The sequence below is a fragment of the Arvicanthis niloticus genome, chromosome 6, assembly GCF_011762505.2.
Source record: "Arvicanthis niloticus isolate mArvNil1 chromosome 6, mArvNil1.pat.X, whole genome shotgun sequence".
NCBI classification, from domain to species: Eukaryota; Metazoa; Chordata; class Mammalia; order Rodentia; family Muridae; genus Arvicanthis; species Arvicanthis niloticus.
In genome coordinates, this window is record NC_047663.1 from 61,416,736 (window position 1) to 61,433,235 (window position 16,500).

Genomic DNA, 16,500 nt, shown 5'->3' on the forward strand with positions numbered 1-16,500 from the left:
AGCAGGATGATCCCACACCTGTAGCCTGCAGCTGTGGTCTCCACAAGGTGAGTGGAGCAGAGAAGAGAGGGAGAATTCACACCACTTATTTTAGTCTGTGTTAGTTCCTGTCTCCCACTCCCTCTCTTGCTTTTGTTTTTTGAGACAGTTTCACTTTGTAACCTTGGCTGACCTGGAACTCACTAGAGTAGATAGCTCATGGACTAGCCCAGCCTGTAGAGATCAGCCTGCCTCTGCCTTCTGAGTTCTGGGATCCCAGGTATGCATCACCATGCCCAGCTCTGGTTCTAGCTAATGAGTAGTCATTGTTAACCTCTTGATGTGCCTGGTTTGCAAAATTTCTATTGGAGGTGCATGTATATTAGAACAGCAACAGTATAATACGTGTAGTTTTTGGTGCTAGCTACACTGTAGGCATCTGTAGAGGTCTTGGTGGATATGGGTATCTGAATACTGGGTTTGAGTATTTAGCAAGTGCTTAGCCTGCCTTTGATCCCATATCCTGGTGAGAAATGTGGTCCGACTGGGCAGTGAGGCCACAGGAAGACCTTTCATGCCTAGTGACTTTCCGGTATCCCCTGTGTCACACTGGGCAATTCCAGCTGGATGGCAGGCTGAGTCTTCCCAGGAGACGGTTACTGGGTGACGTAAGAACATGGGTAGAGCCTGCTGCTTTCTCTCCAGGGATGGGCAGCGCTGGACGGGTCTCTGTGTGTGGGATACTAGCAAATGTAGCACATTATTTCCTTGCCTCCCCCTAATGTGGGGGGCAGGTGGGGGGTGGAAACAGCCTTTGAAATGAAACAGTTAAGCATGCCATGAGAGTAGAGTCTGACAAAGGCCATAGGCCTGATGCACAAAGCCCTATTTACAATTTGGTGCGACTTTTATTTCAGTTGCCTGTGGGGAAGACAATACAATATTTTCAATGCTCTGGGCCTTCAAGATCCTTCCTAAACTGGAAACTGGAGATGTTTAGAGAAGAGCACAAGGACCCAGCAATATTCACCCCTCAGTGCCAACTCACTGCCCAAGGAGGAAAGAAGTTGGTGCAGAAAGCAGCTGGCTGCCCCTTCCTCTCCTGGGGGCAGAGCTTCCTTCCACTCAGGGAGTTTGTTTCTAATGTACATTTGGAGACATCTCTGGTTGCTTCAGTAGGGAGCAGTTACCACCCTCCACTGAGCGGAAGCCAGGCTCGGGGGCTGCGAGGCATCCTAGAATACATAGCATAGCCCAGCCCAGCACTGACAACTCACCCCAAATATCAAGCACTTCAGGGCTTTTATGTATAAATGGAGCTGTTCAATTTTGTGATTTAGGAGCCCCCCACACTCAGGCCATACCTTATTTCTGCATCTCAGTTGATCTTGGGTTTTTGTTTTGGTTGTGGTATTGGGGATAGAAGCTGAGGTTTTGTACATACTAGACAAGTGCTCTCCCACCCTGGGTTGTCTCTGACTTGTCGTTGTCAATGTAAACTGGCGGGAGTGGTGCTACCTGCTCTCTTCGTGCTGTATGTGGAAGCACTTGCGCAGTTGCAGTCATGCTGTTCCCCCTGAGGCTCTGAGAAAGGTGGCCATTACCTGTGGCCACCAGCTCTTCCGCTGTCTCCTGAGGCTGAGCTTCCCTTCTCATGTGTTTTGGCCACCTGAGTGTTCCTTGAGTCTCATGAGAACCCTCATCCAAGAGGATTTCAATCACATCCAGGATTAGTATCACTTCTTTCTTGGGAACCTGTCTTCAGAGCCACAGATCTCTGCATGCAGTGCCCATGAGCACCTCCGCAGCCATTAGCCTAGCACTCTCATGACAGTTGACACGGCTGACTAGTTTTCAGCCTTTTATCTTCTGTTTTATGAGACTTAAGTGCAGTGACTGTATCTGCACTTGAATATCCTAAGTTCCCTTATGTTCCCAGGAGTCTTTGCATCCTAGGGGCTCACAGGTCCTGGCAGCTTCTGGGTGTTGCTAGACAGGCCTCCTGCTGATGGCAGCTCTGTCCTTGCAGGCCAATTTCTTCGTTATGAGCTGGCTGCTGGGATACGTGGACCCCACAGAGCCCAGCTTTGTGGCGGCTGTGCTCAGCATTGTGTTCAACCCGCTCTTCTGGAATGTGGTGAGTACTATTGTGCTGACATAGGCTAGCTGGTGAGCCTGCTGGGGTGGGATCACTGCTACCAGCAAGCCAGACACACGGACAGTGGGCCCAGACACACAGACAGTGGGCTAGACGGTGGCTATCCTCTCTGCCTTTCCATGCCTGTTACCGTTCTCTTCTCTTCTTCCCTCTCAGGGTGGCACTCAGTGAGTGTACACTGAATGAGGGGAGACTCTTGCCTTCGTGGAGGCCAAGGGGCCAGTGTCAGGGTGACCTAGGGTATCCCAAAAGTCTGCAGCTGACTACTGCATGGGGGAGGCCTCCCACCTGCAGCCGGCCTTCTCACTGGAGGGCGTTGGCTGTCTGGGATTTTACCACACAAGGACTAATGGGAATGGAGGCCTGAGCGATCACTGAGGCAGAGCCTGGGATATCCTGTGATTGCCTTGGAGCTAGTCTGTAGCAGGCTGTGCTTGGCGTCAGCATACTGATCCTAGACTATTGTCAGTTCAGCTGTACCAGGGTGGAACACTGTATTCTTTTCATCTGGTTTATGGCTTGGGTCTTTTATTCCACCTGGTGGGTGGGGGCAGGGATGCTTGCTTGGCACAGAGCCACCACCTTCTGAATGGTTTGTTCCTGCAGTCCTGAACATGCTGGACCTGCCTTAGGAAGGGGCTGCTGGGAGGGGTACAGAGGTCAGACAAGACCACTGTGACCTCCCCTTGCTCCTGAGACACCACGGCCTTGGAGTGTACTGTTAGAGTGTACCAGTGCTGGCCCTGGTTTCCTGATAGCTTTTTTTCTGGCAAGGCCAGACACATGGTGCTCTGTGCCCTTAGCCTGCCCGAGGAGCTAGCCTGCCAGGCTGCAGGGCACTCTAGGGGACAAACACTGATCTTAAGCCATGAGAGCATGTTTCTGATGTTTTAAAGAAGTCAGAGGAAGCTAGTACAGGGCATTAAAGAGGCTTCTGGCCTGGCTAGGAGATACCTCACTCCTAACTCACTCTCCATTAGATGTGGTGTGCACAGGACTCTCCTGCAGGAAGCTGCTGGATTGCATGGCTGGATGGAGCTTGTGTTCTCTCTTCTAGGAGGCCTGGGCTGATTAGCAATTGCCAGAGTGGGACCTGAACACAGAAAGAACAGCTGATCAAATGCAGTGGGCATTGGGAGTATTTTATTGATGTCCAAGTTCCCTTTGTTTATCTCCCACTGATCCTTAAGGCAGTATTTTTGGCACACTTAATTTTTTTTTTTCAAGATAGGGTTTCTCTGTGTAGTCCTGGCTGTCCTGGGACTCACTCTGTAGACTAGCTGGCCTCGAACTCAGAAATCCACCTGCCTCTGCCTCCTAAGTGCTTGCACACTTAATTTTGAAGCTGAGTTTCGTCCACAGGAACAGCCCCAACAGCCTAAATTTGGAGACAAAAGCCTTGTGTCTGTGCATTTATCATAAGCGGTTTCTTTCTTTTCTTTCTTTCTTTTTTTTGTCATAAGTTTTTTGGTTTGCCTCATTTTGAGCATTATGCCTTGGAAAGATGTATTGTCATTAGTGGAAGAAGGAGTGAGCTCTTCATGGTCAGTTTGGAATGAGAAAAATGGCATCATGTTATGGTTGGGTCAGGCACAGCTTGGAGGAGCTGAGGTGGCATCTGGATGCAGGAGGACAGGGGCTGGAAGCCTAGCTCTGTGCTTTGTGGGGACAGGAAACTGCATTGTGAGCAGGGGCACGCGGGAAGACCGGTGCAGTATCTTATGACTGCAGCTCCGGGCATAGCTCACTGCTCAGGCTTTCTGCCTGGCAAGGCTCTGCTGTTCTCACACTAGGAAATGGGTTGGAGGAGGGTTTTAGCACTTTCTGTTGCTTTTAACACAGCAGTTCTCATCCTGTGGGTCACAGCACCTTTGGGGGGTCAAACGTCCCTTTCACAGAGGTTGCACATCAGATATGCTGTATATCAGATATTTACATCATGATTCATAATGGCAGCAAAATTACAGGTATGAAGTAGCAACAAAAATAGTCTTATGTTTGGGGTCGCCACAACATGGGGAACTGTATTGAAGGGTCACATCATTAGGAAGGTTAAGAACCTGCTTTGACAGAATAACTGGTACTAAGAACTGTGTAGTAGGAAGATGGATGTTTAATTCATAATCTCTGGAAGATCCCAACTCTGTGGTGCCAGCATCCTGTCTCTCTCAACATCTTAAAATATAATGGAGAACCAGAAAGGGAAATGGCCACATGCATAAGAGGCCAGGCATGTGTGGGGAGTTTTACTTTATAAGAATCCACCCTCAAGAGAAATAACAGTTCTCCAGGACCCATGCCACTCCCTTCCCAGGGAGGTCGGCCATGATCTAATCACCTCACACTCACCCCCCTTAAGGGCTCCAATCCTCCCAACACCATCATGCCGGGAAACAAGCCTTCAACATGTCAGCTTTAGTGGACACACTGAAATCATGCCCAAACCATATCAAAGAGATTTGTCCATTATTGTCTGGATACTTATTGAGGGTACCTGTGAGAGTGCATGGACCTGACCCTGGTGCAGTGGCATCCTAGGAAGGGCAGTGAACAAGTAAACATACAAATCAACCCCTTAGAGACAAAGCAGGTAAGAGGAAGAGACAGGAAGTGTCGTTGGGGAAGGCCCCATCTGAAGGGATGGCCTTTGACCGAAACCTCACACTTGCATAAGAAATTGCTGGGTTTCTGGGGGAAAGTTGTAGTAACTGAGTTGATTTTTTTTAAGGTGGCATATGAGAGGAGTGGGGAGGCAGCCAGGGTGAGCTGGGAGGCCAGCCCACTTTAGAAGCCCAGATGGTGGCATGCAGCAGAATGGGGCCCTGGAAGTGGGGGTAGCGGCAAGGAAAAGCCTGGCAGCCTTGCAATAGCAGCAGTGTGGCCGGTCCTGCTGTGGAGCTGGTGTGGCCAGCAGGAGGGCTGCTTCTTTACTGACCCAGGCAGCTGAGGAGGGGATGGTGTGAAGGATGAACACGAGCAAGAGCAACCTTCGGAAGAGTTTATTTGACTGATGGTTCCAGAGGGATTAGAGCCCATCGTGGCGGGGAGGCGTGGTGACAAGGGGTAAGCATGGTGGCAGGAGCAGGAAGCCGAGAGCTCACATCTAAAACCACAAGCACAAAGCAGACAGGGCATACTGAAAGGGCCACGAGACATTAAAATGACAGAGCCCAGTCCCAGTGACATACTTCCTCCAGTGCTGCAGACACTGGGCTCAGCCAAGGCAGCCATTCTACAGTCCCAGACTGCAGCTGTCAGTAGGAACCATCACGTGGTATCAGACCCTGTGTCTGTAGCAGCCATCTGCACTGCTCTAGCTTCTAAGCTGGTGACTCTTAAAGGCTCAGGAGGACTGTCACTGTGGGCAGAGGTACAGCTCTTAGCCTGGCCAGGGCCCTTTGTGTCAGGTATCTTTTTACTTATATCCCTGGTTACCCTGGTCCCAGCCCCTTACTAGATATATGGTCCTCTACTTTTCTAGGGCTTCCAGAAGACTGTTGTCCCTGTAGCCTGTGGTGATCTTTGGCAGATCGCTTCCTGGGTCTTTTTCCCTCTCCACCTGCCTTCTCTGGCTTTAGATTGCAGACATTTGGGGCCAGTTACCCAACACACTGTAGGAGGAACAGCAGCCCTGGCTCCTGCCCAGCAGAGGTCAGTAACGCTGTCTTTGGAGACTAATGCAGTGGCCCGAGTGGTCTGAATGCCTACTCTGTATCTCATGCATCCCTTAGCACAGCTGCTAGGAACACTGATCCTGTCATCGTAGAGTGCTCCAAAGCACTTGTTTTTCCATCTTGTCCCCAGCCTGTCATGCACTGTGTTCTAGGTAGCAGCTGCTGCTTGGCCTGCATCTGAGCGGACCAGCCAGGGTCCTCTTCAGGGCTCATGCCTTGTGCCTGGTGTAGTCAATGCCCAGGAAGCGCTGCTGTTTTCATGAACATGGACTGGCTCATCACTCACCTTCTGTGTAGCATCCAGTGGACACATTCTGTATCCATCTGACATGAGCTCACACTACGTGGGCAAACCTGGGAAGGAAAACACTTCAGCGTCTATGACAGATTCCAAGAGACATGAGGTAGATGGCTCCGTGAAGCCCCAGTGGCCACGCTTTGCCTGGTCAGAGCCCTGGAAGGCCAGGGCCTGGATCCCAGCAGTGGCCTTGAGCTTGGGCTGTTTACTTGAGGAAATGTCACACAAGCTTTGTTACCATTAGCCAAATGGAGCAGATGGCCGACAGCAGCCAGCAGCCAATGGAGACAGGCTGTTTGGATACCAGGGCAGACTGATGGATCATAGAGCATGGCCCTGAACCAGTCCATCCCAGGGCCCTGGGTCTGGAGTCAGCAGGACAGGCTGCTGTTAAGATTCTTGTCAAGGCAGCTGGTGTGAAGAGGGCAGAGCTCCTCACAGGCTCCTTTCTGTGTACTCTTGCTGCTGTAGACCCAAGCCACTCCCTCAGGTCAGAAGCAACTGCTCTTCCCTAAAGGTTGAAGGACATATCATGCTCTTCTGAGGAAGTGTTAGTTGTACCAGCTACCCATAGGCAACCTGGGCCCCATAACTACCACAGGGTAAGCCTAGCTGCAGGCAGACACCTGCTGAAGCAACTTAGCTCTGGAGGGTACCTACTTTTAACTGGGAGGCTATCCTAAAGGTCTCTAGGGTGGGCCTAGGCAATGGTCACTGTGTCTGGGGAGCTAGTTTGAGAAAGGTGACTGTCCTTACAGAACTTGGGAACAGCTTGGTGTGCTGTATGTAGCATGTTTGAGTCCTGGGACTGTGCCTTGGAAGGAGTTTAGGGCTTCTGAACAGTAGGTGGCGCTATGGAGGTGAGAATGACAGGATAGGAAGGGAAGGCAGGGGAGAGGTCACAGAGAGGACAGGGGAAGTCACAGTGAGGGAGAGATGACAGTGGACAAGGAGGAGATGACAGCGACATAGACACTGAGAAGAGGAGGTACCTAGTGTAGGAGAGGGGGCAACAGGGAGGAGTGTACTGGCTGGTTTGGTATAATCTTGACACAAGCTAGAGTCATCAGAAAGGAAGGAGCCTCAGTTTTGAAGAAATGCCTCCATGAGATCCAGGTGTGAGGCATTTTCTTATTAGTGATGGCGGAGGGCCCTGCCCACTGTGGGTAGAGCCAGCCCTGGGCTGACAGCCCTGGGTTCTATAAGAAAGCAGGCCGAGCAAGCCAGGGGAAGCAAGCCGGTGAGCAGCACCCCTCTGTGGGTTCTGCATCAGCTCCTGCCTCCATATTCCTGCCATGTTTGCGTTCCTGCCCTGACTTCCTTCAAGGATGAACAGCAATGTGGAAATGTCAGCCACGTAAACCCTTTTCCCTCCAGCCTGCTTTTTGGTCATGGTGCTTCATCACAGAATAGAAACCCTGACTAAGACAAGGAGATAATGAGAGTGAAGGATTTGACAGGGAAGAGGAGATGCTGTTGAGGGAGGAAGTGACAGGGAGAGAGGGAGGTGACAGGAAGAAGTTACCTAGAATTGGAGTAGATAACAGGGTGGTAGAGGTGTGCTTTGCACCAGTGGTGGCCAGCAAGAGCCCTGGTCCCTCTGCCCTTCAGTGCCCTTCTGTCTTCTGTCTCCACATCTTCTGTTTTCTGCTCCCAGCCTGTCAGGTGACAATTATCTCTGTGAGGGATCCTCTGTGGTGCCAGAGAAGCTTTCCCTCTGCATCCACTGGGGGCAGCCTAGGTTTGCAGTCTGGCTCTGGCCTTGCTGACTCCATGATCATGTGAGGGTTTGGGTACTGAGGTCTGTCTAGCTGTAGAAACCTGCCTCTTAAACCCAGGCCTGGCCTGTGGTGGGTTATCTTGGGATATTACTGTGCTCTCCTGGAGTAAGCACTTGGCTAGATAAGCATGGATACCAGAAGAGAAGCCGGATAGCCAAGGGTGTGCTCATCACACAGCTCCCAGAGGCACTTAGGAGAGAGCACAAGTACCAGGTCAGGCTTGAGGATAAGTCGTCCAGTCTGTCGAATGGATGGCGTGTCTTGAGGTGAGCTTTTTAGAAGAGGAAGAGCATTGAGGGATGAGGGAAACTTGCAGGGGAATGTGAAGTTAGGGGGTCAGAGGGGTTTTGGTTCCCTGAGGGATGATCCTGCCTGTTGGTCTACCACCCAAGCTGTTTCCTAGAGGCAAGTTGTGTGAGAGTGTGCATGTGAGTGTGATGGGCAGGGACATTAGTGGGCAGTTTGGGATTCTTGCTCCACCTGGCTTAGAAATCTGGCACCTGGGGCATGACCTACTCACTAGGCTTGGAGCTGGTGCTTGCAGGTCAGGTGTCTTCTCTAGTTTTGTGCTGCAGAGGCCGGCCTGGCTAGTTGCTATGGCTCAAGGCAGCTGAAGGCCTCACACAGCAGGAGGCCTTGGTTGTGTCACCAGGCTCACACCAGCCAGCCACTAATACCTTTGATTGATAGCCACCTGATGCACTACAGCGCTCCCAAGTCTCCCTTCATTTGTCTTAGCTGTACTCATGGCTGTGGCCCTCCAGAATCAGCGTTGACCCAGCCTCATACTGGGCTGCAGGTGATCTTTAACAGTGACACAGCCGCACCCTGTCAGTGTTGGCTCAAATGCAGTGGATGCATGTTTAGCTGGAAGCAGCCTTAGCCTACTCACTGACCCCATCCTCTTATGGTGGATGTGCTGATCCCTCCAGCATTGGGGTTACTTTAGAACCCAGCATCCTAGCAACGTGGGGTGAAGTGCCCAAAACAGTGTCTCTCAAGTCCGTGCCAGGACTGCTCGGAGACACACAGCAAAGAACAAGAAGAAGGCTGGGCAAACGTGCTGAGGGAGGGTTGTTCCGTGCCACCGGTTTAGCTGCTGGCTTCTGTTATCTTAGCGCATGCCAGCTCGATGGGGCCCGGGTGTCTTCCTTCCATGGTTATTTTGTATTGGCTATTTCGGTGTATAAGATTCGTTTGGTGTTTCAAGGCTATCCTACACCAAAGCATGGATGACATCAATAGACCTGCAAGATGGTGGACAGCATGCCTGGTCATGCGATTTGATACAGATGACCTCTCAGACACAGGAAGGGAGGTCTTAGTATTTCACTTTCATCTGTATCCCTGGCAGACCAGGCGGTTCTACTGCAATGTCCTCCCTCCCTCCCTCCCTCCCTCCCTCCCTCCCTCCCTTCTTTCTTCCTCCCCCCTTCCCTTCCTTCCTCCTTCCCTCCCTGTTCCTTCTCTGAAGATTGAACTCAGGAGCTTACATGTGCTGGTGTTCCTCTAATGAGCCATGCTCCTGGCTTCTGCCCCGATCCTAGCTGCTGTAGCATGGTCTGAGAATAGTTTCTCAACCTTCCTAATGCTGTGACCCTTTAATACAGTTCCTTGTGCTGTGGTGACCTCCAACCATAAAATTAATTTTTGTTGCTACTTCATAACTGTGATTTTGCTACTGTTACAAATCATAGTATAAATATCTGATATGTGGTATTCAACCTCTGTGACTTCCAAAGGAGTTGTGACCCACAGCTTGAGAACTACCTGTCTGAGAGATATTTTCATGACCCAGACTTAGCTTTAAAAAGGCACTCTTTCAGGAGCTCTGGCCACCTGACTTAGCACCATAGTTCAGACAGATCATTCTCAGTGTGCCTCTAGGCCTTTGCATGTTCTGTTGACTCCCCCTAAAGGGATTCCTACACATCCTTGCTTGACTACCCTTCCTCTTCTTCAGCTAGACATCCCTGATTCTGGCCCTAAGCAAATATGGCTAAGCCTCCTCCTTTACGTGTCCCTAAAGCCCATTGTGGGGCTGAGCCCTGGCCATGGGAACTGCTAATGGTAAATGTGGTTCTGCTTCCTCTTAGGCTGAGTTCCTGAAAGCCCAGGGAAGGGTGGGAGCCATCCACTGATACCCAGGGCTAAGCCTAGGATGGGAAGGATCGATGGTTCAAGGGCACCCTCCTTCCTGAGAGTCAATCTGTGGTGGCTCTGAGGAGGGCTGGAGCCAGGAGTAATCTCCCCTTCTGTGCTGGGAGCACACAGGCTTCCTGGGTATCTTCTCTCATCTTTCTTCCCCATCTGTAAAAGGAACTTGCAGCTAGTTCAGTGGACTCAACAAGGTTCTTTTGGGGATTCATGAGGTACATTCCTAGCCCTTGCAAGCCTAGAGCCAGCCTGGCTGTTGTCCCTTTGTTTCAGACCACCCCTGGGTCTTCTGTTTGGCACAGTCGAGCTGAAATATGTATGGAGTAGAGTGACAGTTCCATGTGTGTCTGCCGGGTGTACTGATCACACCAAGTTTCCGTGTGTGTGCAGGGCATACTGATCACACCAGGTTTCCATATATGTATGTCTGCAGGGTGTGCTGATCACACAGGGTTTAAGCAACAGTTGGATCACCTTAAGCATTTATCATTGCCTCATGCTGAGAGCCTTCTAATTCTCTTCCACTTCTTTATACACTTGTGATAAGCTGTTGTAAAAGACAACTAAAGGACAGTTCTTGACACCAGGCAGTCATTCTCCACCCTCCCCTTATCTGTATTTTCTTCCTCTCATTTTTCCTTCCCTCCTCTCACTGTGTCTGCTTTAGCTTCCATACAAGTAAAATCATGCTCACTTCACTTAGCATAATATCCTCCAGCTATACTCTATTCTCTAGCAATAAAAGGATTCCGTGTGTGTGTGTGTGTGTGTGTGTGCGTGTGCGTGTGCGTGTGCGCGTGCGCGTGTGCGTGTGCACGTGCGTGTGTGTGTGTATGTGTGTGTGTATGTGTGTGTGCGTGTGTGTATGTGTGTATGTGTGTGTGTGTGTCTGTGTGTGTCTGTGTCTGTGTCTGTGTGTATGTGTGTGTGTGTGCGTGCGTGTGTGTGTGTCTGTGTGTATGTGTCTGTGTGTGCTGGAGAGCAACCTTGGGTATTGTTTTTCAGGAGCCATCCACATTGTTTGTTTTTAAGACAAGTTCTCTCATTGGCCTAGAGTTCACTGAGTAGGCTTACGAAGGGGCCAGTGAGCCCTGGGCATCTGCTTATTTGTGCCTCTCTGGTTCAAGGATCACAGTGTACCACTGTTCTCCTTTGTTTTGTTTTACATGGCTTCCTCCTTGCCTCAGCATCAATTCAGTTCTTCATGCTTGTTTGGCAAGCACTTTACCAGCCAAGCTGTCTCCTCGGCCCAGGAGTCCATTCTTGCTGTGCAGTTAGATGGTGTCGTGTGCTTCCTTTCCATATCCATTTATTCATCATTGCTGATGTGAGAAGTACAGAAGTGAACAGGAGCGCAGCCTTTGACTGTGTGAATACTAGTGGGTTTGCTGGATCATGTCATTCTGTTTTGTGTGTGTGTCTGTGTGTGCATGTGCAGGCGGAGGTTTAAGTTGACATTGGATGTCATCCCAGAGGGTCTCTCACTGAACCTGGAACTTATCAGTTCAGACCATCATGGTAGCAAGGTAGGGCAATTGGGACAAGTTGGTCTGTGATGTGGGGGATTGTAGTGTAGCTTGCTCTGTGGTATGGGGGCTTGTAGTCTGGCTTGCTCTGTGGTATAGGGAGTACAGAAGGTGGGAAGGGGGAGTCCTGGCCCTGGACATAGTGGGCCAGTGGCATCATCAGTTCCTTCTTTCACCTTACCTGGCTGCATGTACTGTGGGTGAAATGGGCCCCTGGGAAATGATCATATGTAATTCCCAACACTCATAGTCATCAGCTGGGTTGTTTGGTAAGCTTTTGTTGCTGTTTGCAGTGCTGGGGCTCTAACCTGGGCCTTTGTGTACCGTAGGTAACTGCTCAGCTGTGCCTGTTTCCAGCTCGAGAGGCTCTGGCTGCCTTGCTGGCCTCCTCTCTGTCCCCTGAGCCTGCAGGCTACTTTACACACCAAACTTTAGGCTTTCCCTGAATGTTTGGGGAGTGTAGCTCAATGGAGGCATATTCTTGTGAGGGGACCCTACTGCAGGTATAGTTATTAGGGTACCTAGGCTCAGAGGCCATGCTATGGCTCTGGAAGTCCTGTCTTTTTGACAAGGGCACCAGTTACATACATAGGCCAGGTACCTACCTCAAACCTGTCATAGAGGGACTATATCTACCTTTCTCTGCCTGCCCTTCTTGTCTGCCTAGAAGGGACCCAGAGGCCATCTGTGTGTGTAGGCAGGTGGGGTTATACAGTGGGTTCACCTCCTGCCACTTCCAAAAGAGGTCTCTGGCCACCTCGGTGAGCCCTGGGGTAGGCAAGGTGCAGGCTTCAAGGAAGGAAACAGTTCTCCCAGGCAGAGTATGCAGGGCCCCTGACCTCTGCAGACAGGGGTGTGACCTTGACTCAGGTAGAGTCCCATGTTTCTCTGAGGTACTCAGCCTATGTGTCTAGGGCAGAACTCAAACCTACTAGCCCCCACTGTGTGTCCCATCCTTAGAAGGGAGGACATGGGGACAAGGAGCACTTCTGCCACGTATGGCAATGGAGCAGGGGCAGGTGTTTGTCCTCTGCAGATCCATCTATTGATCCTTGTTAGGGATGTGGTTCGGGTGTGGGCTGAGAGCCAGGGAGGTTGATGAGAGGTGAGTGGTGGCCTGACCTGAGGTGGTGCTTTCTGTTCCCAGATGTGTCTTCCCTGATAGCCTTAATAAGGGCAGGGCCAAGGGGTCTCAGCCTGGAGGGCAGTAAAAGAGCCACACAGATGGGTATCCTAGTTAGGTCTCTCTGTCGCTGTTGCCGCCCCTCTGGGGCCTACTTAATGGGTCTTGGGTGTTGTTGCCGAGTAGCTGCAGGCAAAGCCTGAGCCTGGGAGCTGTGCCTTGGTTTCCTTACCTGTGAACAGCATTAGCAGACACTCTCAGCCTGCCCCCATATTGTGTGATATTATTCTTGGGGAGACATGAACAGATACCTACCCACATTACATAAGAAACCGATGATAGAGCAAAGTACTGGTACCACTAAAGTCCAACTTGGTGAACTAATAAGGTTTATTGGGGTTGCTTATAGGAATATGGGTGAGGGGTAACTTACAGGAGCAGAAATGACTCCAACACAGCTGCATCACCAAAGCCCACTACAGCATGGGTGACATCGCATGAAAGCTGTGAACCTGGAACACACTGCATAGCCCGTGAGCTGCTCAGTAGCTTGGAGGGTGTCCTTTCCAGGCAGCTTAGTTGGTCTGAATGCTTTTCAGGCACTCTGTCTAGTCTCTGTTTTTCTTAGGCAGTTCAGCTTGTCCTGGCTCTTCCAGTCAGCTCCGTGGGTGTGAGCCTCTCCTAAAACTCCCAGCTTGTCTGAGAGTGTCTCTCAGCAATCTTTATGGCTTATATATACCTGGGAAGGAAAGGCCTAGAAAAGCTGCTCTGTTTGAGGGACTTCCTGTTTCTCCTTGCCTTAGAATGTCTTGCTGTCTCACCTCCCCATAAACATCCTGTCATAAAACGTCCTGTTATCTCACCTCTCCTTTAACACCTCACATCCTCTGGAGTAAAGGAGTGTCTCTCCAAGATGGGAGGTTTTAATCTGAAGGAAACTGCTACACAACACCCTGCCCAGCCTGTAGGGAAAGCTGATGAAATACCCTGCGGGGAGTACCCCAGACAGCGCTGGGCAGGCCCCAGCTTGGCAGGGGCAACTGGGGGTGTCATTTGTCCTGCCTCACTGTTGCCTAGTAAAGGTTTGGTAACAGGGTCGGGGAGGAACATGTGTCCTACTAATCCTGTGGGGTGGCCTGGGCCCTGGGAGCAAATGAGGAATGGCAGGAAAGCAGGGGAGCACGTGGACCAAAAGGTACTGAAGAGGTGTGAGCATTCCCTTGTCATGTCTCACACAGGCCAGACTAGGTGAAAGGCCGTTGTGGCCGTGTGCCGGTTAGAGCAGGGCAAGGTGGAGTTGTTTGGATGTAGTGGGTCGGAAGCCAGGTCATTGAGGTGGGAACTGGCAAAGGGGGAGCTGGGCGGACACAGCAGACTGCTTCTATGGGAAACCGTAAGCAAGGCAGTCACGGCACCGCCTCTGTTCTGTGGCCGTTTTCCTCATGGGCCCGCTTGGTTAACAGTGCTGACATTTGCAGTGACTGTGCTTCTGCCACTGGTACTATGACCTCTTTCCCCGATCTTCCTCCCAGTCTTCTGGGCCCTGGGTAGCCTGTACGTAGGGGCTGTGGGCAGACTGGGCAGGCACCTGGGACAGCATCTGTTGCCGACTTTCTGTATATATCTGGGGAAGTTCTTTGCCTTTTCAAGGCCTCAGTTTCTTCCTCGGATGACCTCTACTTTGGGTATTTGTTTATTAAAAGTCAGATTATTTGTGCCAAGGGCTACACCCAGAGTTGGCTTTTTGACTTATGCTGTTGGGTGAAGGATGCAAAGACCAGGAGGGTAGGTGGTCACTTCTGCCTTTTGTCTAGCTGGGTACCAATTCATTTTTGTGCTTCTTCCTCTGCTCTAGCCAGCACCTCCTGTTGCTCTGATTGTCTCCCAGCAGGAAGCCCACCACAGTGTCAATCATTTGGGCCTCTGCTTCCTGGCCCAGACCATCAGGCATGCTTCTGTGTGTTAATTGGCCGCCCATAGTTGACCCCTTGGCTGATTTTGCTTTTCTTTGAACATCAAGGTGCCATTTCCTCTGCAAGCCCTCAGGAGGAGCTGGGTTGACTCTCGGCTCACCTTGGCATTTCTCTTCCTGGAGCCAGAGGTTTCTCCACAGACTTTTCCACAGCTGCCCAGGCCTCAGGAAGTACTTGCCTCTGCCAGGAAGTAAGGATGTCATCCGTTGCTGTCTGAGTCCCTTCCTTGTCTCCTGCTAGCTCTCTGTGAAGGTGTGTGTCCTTCCTTCCCTTGCTCTCCTGCTCAGTGGTTTCTCCTTCGTTGCTTCATTTTCCAGGCAGTCTTGTTGTGTTCCATAGCTCGGCCTCTGTGTTCTGTGTCAGAGGCACTGTAGGTGCAGCCTGAGCCTTGCTCAGTCAGTGCCCATTTCCTGGTCATTTCCCTGTGGAAAACACTGTTCTAGGAGGAGTTGTGGGTATTAGAAGTGGACAGGAGGCTAGCCCATCCAGGGCGTGTGCTGATTGGCCTCCATGGTCACCAGGTTCATAGCAGGTTGAGCTTTTTGGTTCGTGAGGCTGCTGGCTGTCTGGCCAGCCTCTTCCACAGCTCTGTGGGCACCAGTGTTTCATCTTCCACGTCTCATTTCCTGTTCCCTCTTGTTTAATGTGTATGTTTTTGTAAGCTCCCCACCTTTCATAATGAGTGCGGGACCAAGAAACAAAAGCTTCAGAGCCTAGTGCAAAGATAATAGGTTGAGCTTCTGCCTGACCCACTTAGGGAAGCTGAGAAGGCAGCATGGCTCTTGCTGGCTGTGTCTTAGGTGGAATGTGCTGGGCAGGTAGCCTGGGTCAGCACCAGGCTACTTAGAGGTTGTGGGGCTGGGGGCAGGTGTCCGTGACTGCAAGGGTAGAAGTATGGGGAGGGGGTTGGGAGGTAGGGGAGGGCGTGAGGCATTGGAGGAGAGAATTATGCCTCCCTTGAGCCCCTGGGGTCTTCAGGATCTGTAGTCTTGCTCTCTCCCCATCCTGCTCTTGGATGATGAATAGAGCCACTCTTTGGGTGCATCCGATTCTCCCATTAGCAGCAGGGTGCCTGCTGTAGGATCTTTCCAGAAAACCAGAGTTTGTCCCTTATTTTCTCAACCCACTCCCCTGCTTTGTGTGGCTCATCTGCCTCTGTTAGAAGAGGTAACATCCTTCAGAGATCTGCAAGTGTTTTGAGGCCCATAGGAACCCACCCAGAGTGGGGATTGGCCCTTAGTGGTTCCAGCGTGGCCAGGATACCTGATGCACTAGGCACCTTGCCTGGGCCCTCCTGGGTGGGCCAATCTCAAGAGGAATGCTGAGTTTCCAAAGATGCTCTTAAGTTTTAGGGAAGTGAAGCTGACCAGGGTCTGGCCATGCTGTGTGGAACCTGCGGTCTGGACAGGGTCTCCTTAATTGCCTCTGAACTCTTTGGCATTTTTTTTTTCCTTTTCCTGGTGCCTAGAGTTGATGGTAGCTTGCCATTTATGGCTCCTGCATGTGCCTTATCTGCTCTCAGAGAGGGTTGGTGCCTGAGGGTGGGTTCCTGTGCATGGAAACACTTGGAAACTGTACCCTTCCTTCCTGGCCTTTCACTTCGGGTTGTATGTGCTTTTAAAAATCCTGTGAAGCCTTCCTGGTTGTTAACTGGTGAAACTGTAGCTCAAGGGCTCTTTGGTACAGGGCCCACAAGACTCACAGCACATGACTGCTGGCTTTAAATGTGGTCAGTGCCAGGGGAAGCAAGCTGCCACACCCCTGCCAGTAGAGCTGGAGTAACCTTAAAATGTCATACTAATGCCTCGGAAGCTGACAGTTTTCCCTGAAG

General features: G+C 51.1%; 1 protein-coding gene across 4 annotated transcripts in view; it reads left to right on the top strand.

The window, feature by feature from the left end:
- Pemt (phosphatidylethanolamine N-methyltransferase) overlaps positions 1–16,500 on the top strand; it is a 73,201-nt gene that overhangs the window by 12,579 nt on the left and 44,122 nt on the right. For 3 of the 4 annotated variants that reach the window (XM_076936725.1, XM_034506315.2, XM_034506317.2), the window contains exon 2: positions 2,009–2,116. The exons of the other annotated variant lie outside the window; for it this stretch is intronic. In XM_076936725.1, the coding sequence (XP_076792840.1) occupies positions 2,009–2,116 (108 nt within the window). The remainder of the gene's footprint in view (positions 1–2,008; positions 2,117–16,500) is intronic. 4 annotated transcript variants of the gene reach the window in all.